We start from the raw sequence: 19,894 nt of genomic DNA, 5'->3' as shown, positions 1-19,894 counted from the left end.
AAATATTTTATTTATTTATTTGAAAAGCAGAAATACAGAGTGAAGGAGAGAGGGAAAAGGAGAGGGAAAGGGACAGAGAGAGAGAGATTGATCTTCCATCTGCTGATTCAATCTCCAAATGACTGCAACAGTGAGGGCTGGGTCAGGCCAAAGCCAGGAGCTTCTTTCAGGTCTCCCATGTGGGTGCAGGGGCCCAAGTACTTGGGCCATCCTCCACTGCTTTCCCAGGTGAATTACCAGGAATCCAGATAGAAAGTGGAGCAGCTGGAACTTGAACCAGCACCCATATGGGATGCTGGCACTGCAGGCAGAGGTGTAATCTTCCACGCCACAGCGCCAGCCCCTCCAGGATTTCTGTGTGGCTCCTCTTTGTAATCTCTACTTCTTTACTGATATCCTCTGTTTGGTGAAAACTTGTTATGTTGGTTTCTCCTTTAGTTTTTGTTTTGTTTTGTTTTTGTCCATGGTTTCCTTAGCCCTTTAAGTATACTTAAAATAGTTTCTTTAAAGTGTTTAGTTGGGGGGCCGGCACTGTGGTGCAGCAGGTTAAAGCCCTAGCCTGAAGCGATGGCATCCCATATGGGCGCCAGTTCGAGTCCCAGCTGCTCCTCTTCTGATCCAGCTCTCTGCTGTGGCCTGGGACAGCAGTAGAAGATGGCCCAAATCCTTGGGCCCCTGCACCCACGTGAGAGACCCAGAAGAAGCTCCTGGCTCCTGGCTTCGGATCAGCACAGCTCTGGCTGTTACAGCCATTTGGGGAGTGAACCAGAGGATGGAAGACCTCTCTCTCTGTCTCTACCTCTCTCTGTAACTCTTTCAAATAAATAAAGTAAATCTTTAAAAATAAATAAATAAATAAATAAATAAAGTGTTTAGTTGGGGTTGCTGGCATTGTGCATTAGCAGGTTAAGCTTCTGCCTGCAACACTGGCATCCTATATGGCCACCAGTTTGAGACCAGGCTGCTCCATTTACAATCCAGCTTCTTGCTAACATGCCTGGGAAGGCAATGGAAAATGGCCTAAGAGCTTGGGCCTCTGCACCCACGTGGGAGACCCGGAAGAAGCTCCAGGCAACTGGCTTCTACATGCCCAAGCCTCAGCCCCAGCCATTGTGGTCATTTGGGAAGTGAATGAATGGATGGAAGATCTCTTTTTCTTTGTCTTCTCCTTTCTCTGTCATTCTGCCCTTCAAATACATAAAAAAAAATATTTTAAATAATAAATAAATAGCTTAGTTGGGGCCAGAACTGTGGCACAGTGGGTTAACTTGCCACCTGCAGGACTGGCATCCCAAATGGGTGCCAATTAGAGTCCCAGCTGCTCCATTTCCAATCTAGTTCCCTGCATCTGGGAAAGAAATGGAGGATGGCCCAAGTACCTGGGAATCTGCCATTCATGTGGGAGACTCCGAAGAAGCTCCTGACTTCTGGCTTTAGTCTGGCCCAGCTCTAACAGTTGCAGTCATTTGGGGAGTGAATCAGCAAATGAAGAGATCGCTCTATATCTCACTTTCAAATAAACAAAATTAAAAAAAAAAAATTAAAGTTCAGGGGCTGGCAGCAGAACAAGGCCCAAGTGTTTAAGCCCCACCACTCCCGTGGGAGATCCAGGTGACGATCCTGATTCCTGGTTTCTGCCTGGCCCAGCACTGGCTGTTGCGGCCATTTGGGGAGTGAAACAGCAGATGGAAGATCTACCTCTCCCTCTCTCTAACTTTGTCTTCTTTAAAAATAAAGAAAAACAGGGGCTGGCGCTGTGGTGCAGTGGATTAATATCCTGGCCTGAAGCACTGGCATCCCATATGGGCGCCGGTTTGAGTTCCGGCTGCTCCACTTCCAATCCAGCTCTCTGCTGTGGCCTGGGAAAGCAGTGGAAGATGGCCCAAATCCTTGGGGCCCTGCACCCATGTGGGTGACCCAGAAGAAGCTCTTGGCTCCTGGCTCCTGATCGGCGCAGCTCCGGCTACTGCAGCCAACTGGGGAGTGAACCATCAGATGGAAGACCTCTCTCCCTCCCTCTCCCTCTCCCATCTCTGTGTAACTCTTTCAAATAAATAAATCTTTAAAAATAAAGAAAAACCAATGCCTATCTTAAAATGGGCTGGCACTGTGGTATAGCAGGTAAAGCTGCCATCTATGACACCAGCATCCCATGTGGGCACTGGTTCATATGCTTGCTGCCGGTACAATCCTGCTCCCTGCTAATGGGCTGGGAAAAGTAGCAGCAGATGGAAAATGGCCTGTGCTTGGCCCCCAGCCACCCACACGGAAGACCCAGATGTAGCTCCTGGCTCCCGGCTTTGGTCATTGCAGCTATACAGGAGTGAACCACAGATGGAAGATCTATCTCCCTCTCCCTATCAAAGTAAATATTTTTTAATACTTAGAACTGATGTCCAAATTTCCAGCCTCATTTCCTCTAAAGACTTTATTTCCTTGGGTTTTCTTTGCAGCTGTCTTTTACATTTTTTCCTGACCAACCAAATAATAAGGGGAAAAAAAAAACTGGGAGCCGGCGCTGTGGCATAGCAGATAAAGTCACTGTCTGCAGTGCTGGCATTTCATACAGGCACCGGTTCGAGTCCCGACTGCTCCACTTCCGATCCAGCTCTCTGCTGTGGACTGGGAAAGCAGTAGCAGATGGCCCAAGTCCTTGGGCCTCTGCACTCACATGGGAGACCCAAAAGAAGCTCCTGGCTTCAGATCAGCTCAGCTCAGCCATTGCAGCCATATGGGGAGTATATCAGTGCATGGAAGGCTCCTCTCCTTCTCTCTCTCTCTGCCTCTCTGTAACTCTGTCAATTAAAATAAATAAATCTTAAAAAAAATGGTTTTCTTCCAGGACACAAGCAACATATTCAGAGTAATAAAATATATGGCAGTTACGGCTATCTGAGGAGCAGACCACTAAATGGAAGACCTCTCTCTCTCTCTCTCTCTCTCTCTCTCTCTCTGCAGCTGCCTCTCTGTAACTCTCCCTTTCAAATAAATAAATTTTTTTTTTTTTGACAGGCAGAGTTAGAGAGAGAGAGAGAGAGAAAGGTCTTCCTTCCATTGGTTCACCCCCTAAATGGCCGCTACGGCCAGCACTGCGCCAATCCAAAGCCAGGAGCCAAGTGCTTCTTCCTGGTCTCCCATGTGGGTGCTGGGCACAAGCACTTGGGCCATCCTCCACTGCCTTCCTGGGCCACAGCAGAGAGCTGGACTGGAAGAGGAGCAACCGGGACAGAATCTGGCACCCTGACCAGGACTAGAACCCGGAGTACCCACACCGCAGGTGGAGGATTAGCCAAGTGAGCCACAGCACTGGCCAAAATTTAAAAAAAATAATAATTCTGAGCAGAAATGCCGCTAGTATACCATTGGACAGAAAACAAACAAAACATTTCCTATAAATTACAGGAAAAGTCTATTCAATTTCCACACCACAGTTTTTTGTACTACAAGGAAAAATTACTTTGTTGTGGACCTGTTCACCAACTTCTGTGCCACAGATGTTTGTTTTGTTTTGTTTTTTATTTTTTGACAGGCAGAGTGGGCAGTGAGAGAAAGAGACAGAGAGAAAGGTCTTCCTTTGCCGTTAGTTCACCCTCCAATGGCTGCCGCGGCTGGCGTGCTGCGGCCGGTGCAGTGTGCTGATCTGATGGCGGGAGCCAGGTACTTATCCTGGTCTCCCATGGGGTGCAGGGCCCAAGCACTTGGGCCATCCTCCACTGCACTCCCAGGCCACAGCAGAGAGCTGGCCTGGAAGAGGGGCAACTGGGACAGAATCCGGCACCCCGACCGGGACTAGAACCCTGTGTGCCGGCGCCGCAAGGCGGAGGATTAGCCGAGTGAGCCGCGGCGCCGGCCCACAGATGTATTAATGTGAAGTGCTTCTACAACAGTTCACAAGGAGACTGGCATCTAATGGCACATCACGGTGGGTTCATTGAATATAATGAAGATTATGCATTAAATGCCTTTCTATGGTATGACTGTGTTCCCCCAAAATTCAAGTGTTGAAATCCTAATCACCAAGATGATATAGTATTTGGAGGTAGGGTCTCTGGATAGAGGATTAGGTCATTGGTTAGGGCCCTCATGGATGGGATTCGTGGTCTTATAAAATAGGCACAAGCAAGCTTGCTTGCCCCTTGTACCATGTGAGGACACAACAAGAAAGTATCATCTAGGAGCCAGGAAACAGACCCTCACGAGATATCAAACCTGCCTTGATCGAACTAAGACACAAATATAGAAGCAAACATAGCAAATGCAGAAGCAAAAGATCACTAATTTAAAGAAAACAATATAGATTTCTTAATAATTATGGCTGTAAGTTACACGCACCAGTAGACTCATACCTCGTTTTCTGACATCATTCCTGGAGTAAGCTGGGGACCTGTCCCTAAGGAAATGACCAACACCTCTTCTGGTTGTACCTCCGGGATAGTTTCCTGAGATGATCCTTCATGGTCCATATGTAGGTCCATTAGCATATTAGTACGGCTTCTGCTCCGAGTAGCTAATAAAAAATTGCAAATAAAATAATTTACAGAAAGAAAATGATAAAAATAGTACTCTAAATACAGAAATGTATTTTCCATTAGTGTAGATTTATGCAAGCATGAAAAAAATCAGTGGTGAAAATATGAGTAAGAAAAAAACCGAACCAGAAACTCAATCTCTTTCAAAACTGATAACAGAGCCGGTACTGTGGTGTAGTGAGTAAAGCTGCTGCCTATGTTGCTAGTGCCCCATATGGGTGCCAGCTCAAGTCATCGCTATGCCGCTTCCAATCCAGCTCCCTGCTAATGTATGTGGGCAAGCAGCGGAAGATGGCCATCCACTAGTTCCCTACCCAAATGCAGCAGCAGCATATTCTCGGCCAGGCCGAGGCTAAGAACCATCAACTCCATCCAGGTTTTCCACATAGGTGGCAGGAACCCAAGCACTTGGGCCATCCATCACCTGCTGCCTTCCTGGGCTCATTAGCAGGAAGCTATATTGGAAGTTGAGTTTCCAGGACTCAAATCAGTACTCTGATATGAGATGTGGGCATTGGAAGCTGCAGTGTAACCTACAGGGCCATAATGCCTGCTCCCAGACTAAGTTTTTAAAAGCACATTTTCCAGGTGCCAGCGCTGTAACGTAGCGGGTAAAGCCACTGCCTGCAGTGCTGGCATCCCATTTGGGCATTGGTTCTGGTCCCAGTTGCTCTACTTCCAATTCAGCTCTCTGCTATGGCCTCGGAAAAGAAGTAGAAGATGGCCTAAGTCCTGGGGACCCTGCACCTGGTTAGAGACCCAGAAGCTCCTAGCTCCTAGCTCCTAGCTCCAGACTGGTGTAGCTCCAGCCACTGCAGTCATCTGGGCAGCGAGCCAGAGGATGGAAGGTCTTTCTCTCTGTCTCTCTCCCTCTCTCTAACTCCGCCTCTCAAATAATTAAATAAATCTTTTTTTTTTTTTAAAGCATATTCTCTCCCCTGAAATGAATAAACTTCTTTCCAAAAATACAAAAGGGAAGTTTTCCTAATGTTTAAAATATGAGATTTTGGGACAAGCATTATAGCACAGCGGGTTAAGCCACCACTTGGGACACTGGCATTCCATTTTGGACTGCCCATTTCAGCCCCAGCTGCTCTGCTTCTGATCCAGCTTCCTGCTAATATGCCTAGAAATGTGGGAGTGAACTGTGGACAAAAACTTTTCTGTCACTTTGCCTTTCAAATAAATAAAACTTTAAAAAAGTGAAAAAAATAAAATATGAAGTCCTGGGACAGGCATTGGGACATAACAGGGTAAGCCGCTGATTGAGATGGCCACATCCCTTATCAAAGTGCCTGGGACGGGGTCTCATCTCCAGTTCCAATTCAGCTTCCTGCTACTGTGCATCCTGGGAGGCACCAGATGATGGTCCAAGTACTTCAGTGCCTACCACCCATGTTGGCGACCCAGACGGAGCTCCTGGCTCCTGGTGTCAGCCTAGGCTAGCTGGGCTTGGCCATCTGGGGAGTGAACCAGCAAATGGAAGACCTCTCTTTTTCTCCCTGTCACTCTGCCTTTCAAATAAAATAAATAAAACTTTTTTTTAAATGAGGCCCTTTCTGTTTTGTTAATACATTCTTAATTAGTAAAGGTGCTTCCCCCATCTATAAGTAAACAAGTAATATTTTTTCTTTTTAATAAAAGAATCCACCCTATAGCTTTTTCAAGAACTTTTGGTCACTGAACAATATAGATAGTTTGTAACAGTTTCTCTGAGTATCTTCTGGGAAAAGTTTCTATTTTCTTTCAGAAGCATGAAAATCCAAATGCAAACAGAATACTGAGTAGAAATTCTTGCAGTGGGAAATAAAAAATAGGAAGCAAAAGCATTCTATAGTAACAAAAATCTTTCAATTTTACTTTGAGTGAAAGCTGACCTCCTTGATGACAGAAAGAGGCAGATATACAAATCATCTTTTCTTTACAATGCTGCAGATAAATTACCTTTGTCTGAAAATTCAGAACACATACCCATTTCCAAAAGTCTAAAATAGGCCCCACTCACATCTCTATTAGCTGGCTCTCAGTTTTTTTACTCAATTATTTTAATGAACTAAAGCACAACTCCACGAACAGGTCTATCAGTATTAATAAACTCTATAATTTATAAAAATACAAGTAATCAAATTTCATGTAGCAATCTTTTTTTTTTTTTTTTTTGACAGGCAGAGTTAGACAGTGAGAGAGAGACAGAGAGAAAGGTCTTCCTTCCGTTGGTTCACCCCACAAATGGCCACTACGGCCGGTGTGCTGCGCAGATCCAAAGCCAGGAGCCAGGTGCTTCCTCCTGGTTTCCCATGTGGGTGCAGGGCCCAAGGACTTGGGCCATCCTCCACTGCACTCCCGGGCCAGCAGAGAGCTGGACTGGAAGAGGAGTAACCGGGACAGAATCTGGCGCCCCAACCAGAACTAGAACCCGGGTGCCAGCGCCACAGGTAGAGGATTAGCCTAGTGAGCCGCGGCACCAGCCTCATGTAGCAATCTATAAACAGCAAAAGAGACAAACATATGGAGCACGCTTTACTTCTTAAGTAAAAGTTGTATAAGAACAGCCTAGGGGCTGGTGCTGCGGCATAGTAGGTAAAGCCTCTGCCTGCAGTGCCAGTATCCCATTTGGATGCCATTCAAGTCCCGGCTACTCCACTTCTGGTCCAGCTCTCTGCTAATGGCCTGGGAAAGCACTGGCAAGTGGCCCAAGTGCTTGGGCCCCTGTACCCACACAGGAGACATGGAAGAAGCTCCTGGCTTCCAGTTTCAGATCAGCCCAGCTCTGGCTGCTGTGGCCATTGGGGGAGTGAACCAGCGAATCAAAGACCTCTCTCTCCCTCACTCTGTCTGTAACTCTGCATCTCAAATAAATAAATAGATCTTTAATTAGAAAAAAAAAAAGCCTACTACCCACTAAATGGGGCTACTAGGTGTGATATGAGCAGTGAGATTAGTGGCTAAGGAATCCCAGGAGTGATGGCTGCTAACTGCTGTCCTGGGTTGCGAAAACATTAAACAAAAAGAAAATCAACCCTCTGAACAATGGACACATAGTACAAGATACAAAATAAATGCAATGACCAGGTCTCGTGACTATATAAAACAATACTTGGGGCCGGCGCCGCGGCTCACTAGGCTAATCCTCCACCTTGCGGCGCCGGCACACCGGATTCTAGTCCCGGTCGGGGCACCGGATTCTGTCCCGGTTGCCCCTCTTCCAGGCCAGCTCTCTGCTGTGGCCAGGGAGTGCAGTGGAGGATGGCCCAAGTACTTGGGCCCTGCACCCCACGGGAGACCAGGATAAGTACCTGGCTCCTGCCATCGGATCAGCGCGGTGCGCCGGCCACAGCACACCGGCTGCGGTGGCCATTGGAGGGTGAACCAACGGCAAAGGAAGACCTTTCTCTCTGTCTCTCTCTCACTGTCCACTTTGCCTGTCAAAAAAAAAATACTTGGAAACCATTTGAAATTTACTTTCCACTAGATCCATATTTAATAATACCTTTGGATGATAGGAAATGAAATATTTAGTGTATAGCAGAGAACAATGGAAAAATAAAATAGCTGAGCTACCAAAAATCATTTAACTCTTCATGTTAACAAAGCATATATAGTCCACAATATTAAAAATCACTAAGCTCTATGTTTCATTTTTCTTCTATTTTTAATCATGAACACTGACATTTTGGGTTGATGAAGAAAGCCAACAACGTGGGGCCAGCTTTGTGGTGGGTAGACTGAGCTGCCCACTGCTACATCAGCATCCCATATGGGAGTCTAATGTGCCTGGGAAAGCAGTGGAGGACGACCCAAGTCCTTGGATCTCTGTACCCACAGAGGAGACCCAGATGAAGCTCCTGGTTCCTGGCTTCAGCGTAGGCTGTGGTGGCCATTTGAAGAATGAACCAGTGGATGAAAGATCTCTCCTGTCTCTCCTTTCTCTGTAACTCTGCCTTTCAAATCAACATAGGAAGGAAGGAAGGAAGGAAGGAAGGAAGGAAGGAAGGAAGGAAGGAAGGAAGGAAGGAAGGCCGGCCAAAGACTTGAAGAATATGACATCACATTCCTGTTGATGATGCAATTCCATATTACATTAAATGTACAATAGATTAATTTGAGGAAACTGACAGTTCTTGGGGCCAGCGCTGTGGTGCAACAGGTAGAGCTGTTGCCTGCAGTACCTGAATCCCATATGGGTGCCGGTTCCAGTCCTGGCTGCTCCACTTCTGATCCAACCCTCTGCTATGGCCTGGGAAAGCAGTAAAAGATGGCCCAAGCCACTGGGACCCTGCACCCGCATGGGAGACCCAGAAGTTCCAGGTTCCTGGCTTTGGCTCTGCCCAGCCCTGGCTATTCTGGCCACTTGGGGAGTGAACCAGCAAATGGAAGGTCTCTCTCTTTCTCTCTGCCTCTGCTTCTCTGTAACTCTGCCTTTCAAATAAATAAATAAATAAATAAATCTTAAAGAAAAAAAATAAAGAAAGAAAGAAAGAAACCAACAGTTCTTAACAAATTAGCTCATGGAAATTTAAAAATAAAATCCCATTCTTTATAAATTATAACAAGCTATTTATGATCATGAAGTGCTGCTTAGTTCCTCATTACTAAGCTGACACTAAAATATGCCTGCTCCCATGGCCTACACACTTTTCCTCATCTTGTTCACTCTGTCAGCTTTCATTTCCCCTTCAAGAGAAAATACAGGTTCTGGAGCTGGCACTGTGGCACAGCCACAGTGAAGCCACATGAAGCACCACCATCCCATATGGGCTCTGGTTCGAGTCCTGGCTGCTCCACTTCTGATCCAGCTTCCTGCTTGTGTGCCTGGGAAAGCAGTAGAGGACAGCCCAAGTGCTGGGCCCCTGCACCCACGTGGGAGACCCAGAAGAAGCTCCTGTCTCTTGGCTTCAGTCTGACCCAGCTCCAGCCATTGCAGTCATCTGGGGAGTGAACCAGTGAATGGAAAATCTTTCATTTCACTTTCTCCACAATCTTCTCCTGAAACCCTCATCATTTGGCTAAGTTAAGAATCTCCATAAGTCCATGCTTATCTCCATCAGAATAGATAGGACAAAGGGTACTGGTCTCTTCTTGTTCTCTTCAACTAGACTATGAGCAAGTAACCTGAGCATGAGGGTATGTCCCATGTTCTCTGTAACCCCAGTGTCTAACAGCACCTCAAGTATAAAATACTGATTATACCTTCAGAGAGTTTTTGTGTGGACTAAATGAAACAGCATTTATAAAGTCCTTACCCAATGTCTGGTACATGGCACGTGCTCAATTAATTTTGTGTATGTATGGACAGATAACAGTTACTAAGCAGATAAAGGTCAGACATAATTCTTAAATGACTAAACTTGACAAAATGAAACTTTTTCTTTATTTTATAGTATTAAGATATCTTAGCTCAGTTGCTACTAATTACTAATAAAACAATGAAAACACAGTAATTATTATTTTCTACTTTATTAGACTGCTACATTTATTATTTAGAACTTTAGAAAAGGAGAGGATTACATAATTCAAAAATTAACTATGACAAATAACATTTTCAACATTTTCTTAAGGAAAAAATGCTTAAATTTAAAGTATACTGTAGTTGGCATAATTTCAATTAATTATGAAAAATGTGTTTAGATAAAGTCTACTGATACACTTTCATCGATCTGGTGTAATTTTTTTTTTTTTTTTTTTTTTTTTTTGACAGGCAGAGTGGACAGTGAGAGAGAGAGACAGAGAGAGAAAGGTCTTCCTTTGCCGCTGGTTCACCCTCCAATGGCCGCCGCTGCAGCCGGCGCACCGCGCTGATCCTGGCAGGAGCCAGGAGCCAGGTGCTTTTCCTGGTCTCCCATGGGGTGCAGGGCCCAAGCACCTGGGCCATCCTCCACTGCACTCCCTGGCCATAGCAGAGAGCTGGCCTGGAAGAGGGGCAACCGGGACAGAATCCGGCGCCCCGACCGGGACTAGAACCCGGTGTGCCGGCGCCGCAAGGTGGAGGATTAGCCTATTGAGCCACGGCGCCGGCTCAATCTGGTGTAATTTTTAAAAATTGAAATACTAGCAATAAACATGAAAAGACTTTTCCAAGTATTTAAAACAATAATCCAAAATACAGAACAATAACAAAGACTAAAAAATATCAACTTTAAGGAAGAGCCCCAATGTGAGAAATTCTCTTTACCTATAGGTAATCGGTTCTTTTTATTGGCTGGAGTGGTTGCTGGAGACAGCTGAGGAGTATTGTAGGGCGTCATTTCTAAACTGCTGCTTTTTCCTGGTTTGGCCTGGGGTAGGTTTGCCAATAAATTGTCAAGAGCCATTCTATCTTCTCTCAGTTGATCTCCAGACATCACACTCTTCATAAAATTCACCTGGCAAAAGTAAAATCAATTTTTACTTTAGCTTCTAAAATCAATTTTTCAAATACAATATATATTTCTTACACAATATACTCATCTGTGACTGCTCACGCTTAGCTAAATGACTTATGAGCAAATTCTATCAACGAAGAAGCCTTTACCAGAGTAACAAGTTGACTGTAGGTTATATAAACCACAGTTCTGCTTAACCCTTCCAGAGGATTAACGGCGGACATCGGAGGGGTCTCCACTGCACGGCCCCCAATCACAACATCAAGGAAAGCAGCAACACAGCTCTGTCAAAACAGGAAATGACCACAGTGAAATATCACCCTTGAAAATCCTGGAATAAAGTTTTTAAGGTGGATAAAAAAACACAAAAGTATTAACTTCTTGAGAATTACTCTAAGCCCAACATTTAAAAAAAAAAAAGTAAACTCTTATATATTGTCATAGAATAATCTGCAAGACATACTGGTAAACAAAACAAACAACACAGAACAGTATATACACTAGGCTTCCCTTTGTGAAAGGGGAGGAATGGAGCCGGGTGGGAGAATATATGTAGAACTTTGCTTGTACACATGTGACCTCTAGAATGATACACAGAAAACTGATAATTTCAAGACCCTTTCAGGGAGGAAAGAAAGACTAGAGGTGAGAATTGAAATTTCACTGTATCATCTTTTCATTTTTAGCCAAGTTCGAGGGCCAGCACTGTGGCGCCAGCAGCCCATATGGGAGCCAGTCAAGTCCTGGATGCTCCACTTCTGATCCAGCTCTCTGCTAATGGCCTGAAAAAGCAGTGAGAGATGGCCCAACTACTTGGGCCCTTGCACCGATGTGGGAGACCCAGAAGAAGCTCCTTGTTCCTGGTTTTAGACTCCAGCATTGTAGCCATCTGGGAATGAATCAGAGAATGGAAGACCTCTCTCTCTCTGTCTCTGACTCTCCCTCTGTCTGTAACTCTGTCTCTCAAATAAATTAATTAATTTAAAAAAAAAAAAAAAAAAAACAGCCGGCGCTGCAGCTCAATAGGCTAATCCTCCGCCTGCAGTGCCGGCACGCCAGGTTCTAGTCCTGGTCAGGGTGCCGGATTCTGTCCCGGTTGCTCCTCTTCCTGTCCAGCTCTCTGCTGTGGCCAGGGAGTGCAGTGGAGGATGGCCCAAGTCCTTGGGCCCTGCACCCGCATGGGAAACCAGGAGAAGCACCTGGCTCCTGCCATCGGATCAGCGCGCTGCGCCAGCTGCAGCGCACCGGCCACAGCGGCCATTGGAGGGTGAACCAACGGAAAAAGGAAGACCTTTCTGTCTCTCTCTCACTGTCCACTCTGTCAAAAAATAAATTAAAAAAATAAATAAACACATAAAAACACTCTCAAAAAAAAAGCCAAATTTAATATACATCCTACTCAATATATGATTAAATTTTTCTTTAACTGAACAATGCCATAAATATTCATTTATGAAATATACTTAAAATTATACAATTATTCTTGCTTCATTACATCCACAAATTTTTAAAAAACAAACTTTTTAAAACAAAAGAATCTTAGCAGATCTTTGATGCTTACTACAATGCTACCTGCTCAATAGTCTACTAAAGGCCGGCGCCGCAGCTCACTAGGCTAATCCTCCACCTTGCGGTGCCGGCACTCCAGGTTCTAGACCCGGTTGGGGCGCCGGATTCTTTCCTGGTTGCCCCTCTTCCAGGCCAGCTCTCTGCTGTGGCCAGGGAGTGCAGTGGAGGATGGCCCAAGTGCTTGGGCCCTGCACCCCATGGGAGACCAGGATAAGTACCTGGCTCCCGCCATCGGATCAGCGCGGTGCACCAGCCACAGCGCACCGGCCCCAGCAGCCACTGGAGGGTGAACCAACGGCAAAGGAAGACCTTTCTCTCTGTCTCTGTCTCTCTCTCTCTCACTGTCCACTCTGCCTGTCAAAAAAAAAAAAAAAAAAAAAAAAGTCTACTGAAGAATTTGTGATTTTCAATGACATCTTTCATCAAAATCTAATCCAAAACTGTAGTTAATTATAAGGAACATTAGTTTATAAACAACTAAGCAAATTCAACTAAGAATCTGGCAGAATTTTCTGTAAGCAATGTCCACAAAACATAGGGTTCAATCTTACTTTGTCAAATTTTCCAAGGCTGCTCTTTGTCCGGGGGTCTCCCTCTTCTGAGCCGGTCATTGCTAACTGCTGCAGAAGGCGGCCAACCTGCAATCCAAAGCAACAGTAGGGGATAGCAGCTAGAGACACCCATAAATTCTTCTCTACAAAAGCACTTCTGTACTAGTCTAAAAACCTGGTTCATAAAAATATGTTCACCACCTGCCTGGGCATACAAAACAAGGTCCTCAGTAAAATGGGTATTTTATCTATGCCAGTTTTTACTATTTTTAGATTAAGAGTTATAGAAAGATTTAAAAGTTATAGATTATATAGTTATATAGATTAAGAGTTATAGAAAAATTTGCTTTCACTTCTAAGATATCAACACTAAGTAAGTGTGCTAGTATCACATTATTCATGTGCTAGAAATTTTTAAACTGATTTATAAAAGGTGACTCACTTATTAAATTACTTCAATATTAAGTACTTTTCCTGGGGCAGGCATTCTGTACAGTGGTTAAGACGCGGCACATGGGACAAGCATTGAGGCACAGTGCATTAAGTATGGCGCCAGCATCCCCTGTCAGGATCCCAGCTGCTCTGTCTCTGATCCAGTCCTGCTAATGTGCCTGGAAAGGCATCCACGTGGAAGACCCAGATAAGAGTTCTTGGCTCTGGCCTGGCCCAGACCTGGCTGTTAAAGCCCTTTGGAGTGAATGGAGATCCCTCTCTCTCTCTCTGCCTCTCTTTTTCTATCACTCTGCCTTTCAACTAAAGCAAAATAGATCTTAAAAAAAAAAAAAAAAATGCCACCTGATCACAAATCAGAATGCCTAGGTTTGACTCCCAGCTTTCCATCCAATTCCAATTCCAGCCTCCCACTAACGTGTACCCTGGAAGGGAGATGACAGCTCGAGTTCTTGGGTCCTTGTCACCTATGGAAGGCTGAGTTCCCCACTCCTGATTTCAGCATAGCCCAGACCCGACTATTGCAGACATTTGGGGAGCAAAACAGAGGATGCAAAATCTCTGTCTATATTTCTCTCTGCACTTCAAGTAACAATGAAAAGTTTTTGTTAGCCGGCGCCGTGGCTCAATAGGCTAATCCTCCACCTTGCGGCGCCGGCACACCGGGTTCTAGTCCCGGTTGGGGCGCCGGATTCTGTCCCGGTTGCCCCTCTTCCAGGCCAGCTCTCTGCTATGGCCAGGGAGTGCAGTGGAGGATGGCCCAGGTGCTTGGGCCCTGCACCCCATGGGAGACCAGGAAAAGCACCTGGCTCCTGGCTCCTGCCATCGGATCAGCGCGGTGCGCCGGCTGCAGCGGCGGCCATTGGAGGGTGAACCAACGGCAAAAGGAAGACCTTTCTCTCTCTGTCTGTCTCTCTCACTGTCCACTCTGCCTGTCAAAAAAAATAAAAAAAAAAAAAAAAGTTTTTGTTGTTGTTATTTAAAGTACTTTTCCCTTTAGAATTCACAAAGCACTTGAGGTAGCATTCTTTCTGAAGGGCTAGCATTGTGGCAAAGAAGGTAAACTTCTGCCTGCAGTGCCAGCATCCCATATAGGCACCAGCTCAAGACCCAGCTGCTCCACTTCCAATCCAACTCCCTGCTAGTACTCCTAGGAAAGCAGCTAAAGATTGCCCAAGTATTTGGGCCCCTGCACCTGCATGGGAGACCCAAAATAAGCTCCTGGCTTTGGTGTGACCCAGCTCTGGCAGACATCTGGGGAGTGAACCAACAGACAGAAGCACTCTCTCATTCTCTATCTCTCTGCTCTCTTTTATCTCTGCCTTTCAACCAATAAGTAAATCTTTTAAAAGAAAATAAAAAGATTTTTCTCCCTAGATTTAAAAGCAAACAATTTGGGGCCGCCGCCTACAGTGCTGGCATCCCATATGGGCGCCCGTTTGATGAGTCCTAGCTGCTCCACTTCCAATCCAGCTCTCTGCTACAGCCTGGGAAAGCAGAAGATGGCCCAAGTCCTTGGGCCCCTGCACGAGGGACACCCAGAAGAAGCTCCTGGCTCCTGGCTTCAGATCAGCCCAGCCCCAGCCATTGAGGCAATCTGGGGAGTAAACTATCAGATGAAAGACTTCTCTCTCTGCCTCGGCCTCTGCCTCTGTGTAACTCTGCCTTTCAGATAAATAATCTTTAAAAAACAAAAAACCTACAATTCCTATAGAATATCAGCTATGAGTAGATACTAACTCACAGAACAAGTTTTTTACTGCCAAAAGTGAAGTGTGAATCCACTATGACTGAAGGCTCCAGGCTTCATTATTGTTAGCATCATTATGTTAGCATCAAGGACAACCCTCCTTTTTACTCATTTTGAAAATATGTGATTCAATCTCTAACAGAATAACAAAAATAAAACTACAAATGCATCATGTCATAAGAATAATATTTCACAGATGATTAAAAAAACTAAAAATTTTATTTCAAGGATTTCCTTTTTTTTTGACAGGCAGAGTTAGACAGTGAGAGAGAGAGACAGAGAGAAAGGTCTTCCTTCCATTGGTTCACTCCCCAAATGGCCGCTACAGCCGGCGCGCTGTGCCAATCTGAGCCAGGAGCCAGGTGCTTCCTCCTGGTCTTCCATGTGGGTGCAGGGCCCAAGGACTTGGGCCATCCTCCACTGCCTTCCGGGACACAGCAGAGAGCTGGACTGGAAGAGGAGCAACTGGGACAGAATCCGACGCCCCAACCGGGACTAGAACCCCGGGGTGCCGGCACCGCAGGCAGAGGACTAGCCAAGTGAGCTGCGGCGCCAGCCTCAAGGATTTCTATATAGTGAATTACTAAACACCCCAATGTGATAGATAAAGAAAAAGCAAAAAAAAAAAAAAAAAAAAAACACCTGAATAATAATGAAAAAAAGCTTATCTCTGAAGTCATCCAGAAGTAATATATTCTGAAAAACCTAACTGCTTCATCTAAGATTTTATTCTGGGAGATAAGATGAAGAGATTCTGCAAACTAATAATAAAACGAGGGGCCGTCGCTGTGGGGAAGTAGGTTAAGCCTCCACCTGCAGTGCCGACATTCCATATGGGCACTGGCTCTAGTCCCGGCTGCTCCTCCTTCAATTCAGCTCTCTGCTGATGGCCTGGGAAAGCAGTAGATGATGGCCCAAGTGTTTGGGCCTCTGCACCCACGTGGGAGACCTGGAAGAAGCTCCTGGCTCCTGGCTTTAGCCTGGCCTACCTCCGGCCATTGCAGCCATCTGGGGAGTGAACCAGCAAACGGAAAACCTTTCGGTCTCTCCCTCTCTCTGTAACTTTGCCTCTCAAATAAATAATTAAATAAACACTAAAATGACTTCAGATGATTACAAAAAACATGTAAAAATCCTCTTTATGAAACTCTTAGGTCTAGAAGAGTTTCACACTTTAGAACTCAAAGATTTTAGAAATGTAATTTAGTGCATTATCTAAGACAACATATACAGCACATAAGGTAGCCTCCCTTTGCAAAAAAAAAAAAACAAACAAACAAACAAACAAACAAAAAAAAACTTTAGTCACAAAAACTACCTAACAACTAGAAATAACCTCATGTTAGTTCAGCTTAGGTTTTGCTACAAACTGAAATATAAATGTCATTCTCAGTTTTTCATTCTGCATTCTGAAATTATAGAAGAGGGATGGTGGACTTGTAGAAAATTTAATCAACTAGACATTCAAGTGTGTGAAAATTCCATTTAAAAACTAACACAAAATGTTTTAGGACTACATTTAAATTTTTCAATATGATTGCTTTTAAGTCCAAAGAAGCAACAGTCTGAAGAAAAGGAATGGTAAAAATACTCATGTGAGTACTGTCGTCGTATTTTCTGTTCCCATCCCCTAATGCCCAATCACTACGAATAGCAAAAGCATACCTGCATCAGGTTAAACCGTGCCACCTCATTAATTGGAGCATCAGAAATTATCCCATACTGTTCAGGGTTGACAACTGCAGGACAAATGAAGCAGGCCAACAAGAGATCAGTACACATTGCCCTGACCTCCCCAACTTCCAGTCTATCTACACAGGAAAGGGTTTTGTACATCTGTGACACGATCCACCTCAAACTGTGGGGAAAGCAGTATGTGTTCTGTTTGAGATAACCAATAAATTTGTTCACCAAAGCTACCAGTTTGGCCTCATTAGACTCCACCATCTCTTGAACCTTCTGCCTGTATCTATCTGAGCCTTTCTCCCCAAAGAGTTTCTCCTGTTGAGATGGGGAGAACCTCTCAATTAACTTGTTTGGATCAGTTTCCAAATGATCTTCATCTTCAACAAGCAGTTGCATGATTGGCTCATGTAAAGTAGCTGTGAGAAAAAGTTTGGCAGAAAAGAGTCCTTCAGAAAAAAGTTTAAATAAGATGCTGAAGGCACAAGTTCCTCTCCTCAAAAGGCGTCTGGGGTTGTCACTTTCTTTAAGTTCAAATTCAATCAAGTATCGCAAAACCTGAAGGAGGTAGCTTTCATCTTCTTGCATAATGCAGTTGCCATATAGGGAGGTAAAAACGGTGTAAATAACACTTTGTGTGTTCTCCTGATTAAGCTTCTCTCCAGCAACCAAAGAGGAGGCAATAAGACGAGGATTTTCCCTTAATCGACTCAAGAACTCTCCATAAGCAGTTTCCTGAAAACCCAACTGTTTATATCCATCAACAAACTGTGTATCCTCCAAAATCTTGGCATGTTGGCAACATTCAGCAGGGGAAGCTTCAGCACTGCAGAAAATGAGACAAGAAATAGTAATATTAATAACATGACACATAAACTATATATGAAACATGGAAATGTGTGTGAATTATAGGTCCAGCAAAGAGATCACTCTGAATTGCTAAAATCTTTTAGATCAACAGCATCTGAATGAATAGAGAAAGACAAAACTAAGAAGTACAAAGGAGTGAGGCTGGTGTTGTGGCAGAGCAGATTAAGCTATCACTTGGAATGATGGCATCCCATATCAGGGCGTTGGTTCGAGTCCTGGCTACTCTGCTTTCAATCCAGCATCCTGCTAATGTGTCTGGGAAGGCAGTGGAAAATAACCTAAACTTGGGACCCTGCCACCCATGTAAGGAGAACAGGATGGAGTTCCTGGCTCCAGGCTTCAGTCTGGCTCAAACCTGGCTACTTGAGAGTGAACCAGCAGACAGAAGCTCGCGCTCTCTCTCTCACCTACTTTCTCTGTCACTCTTGGAAATAAATAAATCTTTAAAAAAAAAAAAAAAATCTGGGGGCCAGCGCCATGGCTCACTTGGTTAATCCTCTGCCTGCGGCGCCAGCATCCCATATGGGTGCTGGATTCTGTCCTGGTTGCTCCTCTTCCAGTCCAGCTCTCTGCTGTGGCCCAGGAGGGCAGTGGAGGATGGCCCAAGTGCTTGGGCTCCTGCATCCCCATGGGAGACCAGGAAGAAGCACCCAGCTCCTGGCTTCGGATCGGCGTAGCTCTGGCCATAGCGGCCATTTGAGGGGTGAACCAACGGAAGGAAGACCTTTCTCTCTGTCTCTCTCTCTCTCACTGTCTAACTCTATCTGTCAAATAAATAAAATCTAATTGGTATGGTAAAAATATTAATGGTTAAATTACAAATTTCTATAGTAGTACTTAAGTTAATAAATAAAATAGGTCTCAGTGTTGTGGCATAGCTGGTAAACCCACCACTTGCGACACCAGCATTCCATATGGGAACCAGTTCATGTCCCAGCTGCTCCACTTTCTATCCATCTCCCTGCCAGTGGCCTGGGAAAAGCAGTGGAAGATGGCCCAAGTGTTTGGACCCCTGAGGCCACATGGGAAACTCAAATGAAGTTCCTGGCTCCCAGCTTGGGCCAGGCCCAGTCCTGGCTGTTGCAGCCTTCTAGGAGTGAACCACCGGATGGAAGATCCTTCTCTCACTGCGTCTTCCCCTCTCTCTGTAATTCTTTCAAATAAATAAATCTTTAAAAAATAAACTCTAAATACAGTATAAGCAAAGATTCAATTTTAGTAATTTAAGCCATCTAACCCATTATGTACCATTGTCCTATACACAGGACACCTATGAAGACTTAAAATGAGCAATAAATAAACCACTTATAGTAACTCTGCAATAAATATGTCATTGAAACATTCACAGAGTTGAAAACTTGAAACTTACTGAGTTAAGCTATGCACTTTATTTGAGATAGATTCATTCATAGCAATTCACAAAAGACTTGAAAATCTTTACCTGTGAAATAAAGCTTTGAGTTTGAGAAATAAAGGTTAAAAAAAAAGAAAATCTTTACCTAGTTATGATAAGCCGATCCAAATTAATTCTCTGTTGCTTTGCAATCCATGCTGTGCGATACAACTTCTCTGCCGTTTTAAGAACATCCGCATTGAGTCTCTGAATGAGCTGTTTCTCAGAGTTTACATATAAGCGCTCCTGCTTGAGGTGATGGGCCAGAGTATGAATATCTAGCTTCACCATCTTCAAATGTGGAAAGGTACAAAGGCTAATCACTACAAATAAAAGGACAAATTTTAAGAGGTTATATAATTTAAATTCTTTTCAAAAATCAGAATGGGTGAGAGAACACATGAAGAATTAATATAGTATCACTGCTAGCTCTAATTTTAAAATAATCTATGTACTTTGTATTACAGAAGCATAACCCATTCCATCTAGAAAAACTGGTAAATGCAGATAAGCAAAAAGAAAAAAAAAAGTTCCCAATAAGGCCACTGATGGGAGTTAGCCACTGTAAACACTGTAAGTTGAGTGTCTATTTATTAACCCTGGAGTTACCCTTGACTATGCCCATGCTCACTCACCACACAGACAATATATCCTGTTGATTCTATCTTCAAAATATATCTCAAATCTGACTACTTCTGCCCCCTCCATCACTAGCCCACCACAATCTCTTATCTGGA

The 19,894-nt window shown here is 44.5% G+C and overlaps 1 protein-coding gene across 11 annotated transcripts in view; it reads right to left on the bottom strand.

The window, feature by feature from the left end:
• Positions 1-19,894, bottom strand: part of GAPVD1 (GTPase activating protein and VPS9 domains 1) — a 100,195-nt gene that overhangs the window by 54,174 nt on the left and 26,127 nt on the right. For all 11 annotated transcript variants that reach the window (XR_016212124.1, XR_016212126.1, XR_016212129.1 and 8 more), the window contains exons 2-7: positions 19,264-19,480; positions 16,877-17,720; positions 13,012-13,098; positions 11,041-11,175; positions 10,702-10,891; positions 4,347-4,507 (exon numbers count right to left, since the gene is read on the bottom strand). Coding sequence is in view for 7 of the 11 variants with exons in the window: in XM_017350057.4 (XP_017205546.2) it covers positions 4,347-4,507; positions 10,702-10,891; positions 11,041-11,175; positions 13,012-13,098; positions 16,877-17,720; positions 19,264-19,448 (1,602 nt within the window). In the remaining 4 variants the exon portion in view is untranslated. The remainder of the gene's footprint in view (positions 1-4,346; positions 4,508-10,701; positions 10,892-11,040; positions 11,176-13,011; positions 13,099-16,876; positions 17,721-19,263; positions 19,481-19,894) is intronic.

Source organism: Oryctolagus cuniculus, chromosome 1 (assembly GCF_051225735.1).
Source record: "Oryctolagus cuniculus isolate XC-2025 breed Fujian yellow rabbit chromosome 1, ASM5122573v1, whole genome shotgun sequence".
Taxonomy (NCBI): Eukaryota; Metazoa; Chordata; class Mammalia; order Lagomorpha; family Leporidae; genus Oryctolagus; species Oryctolagus cuniculus.
This window is presented reverse-complemented; position numbering and strand designations above follow the sequence as displayed.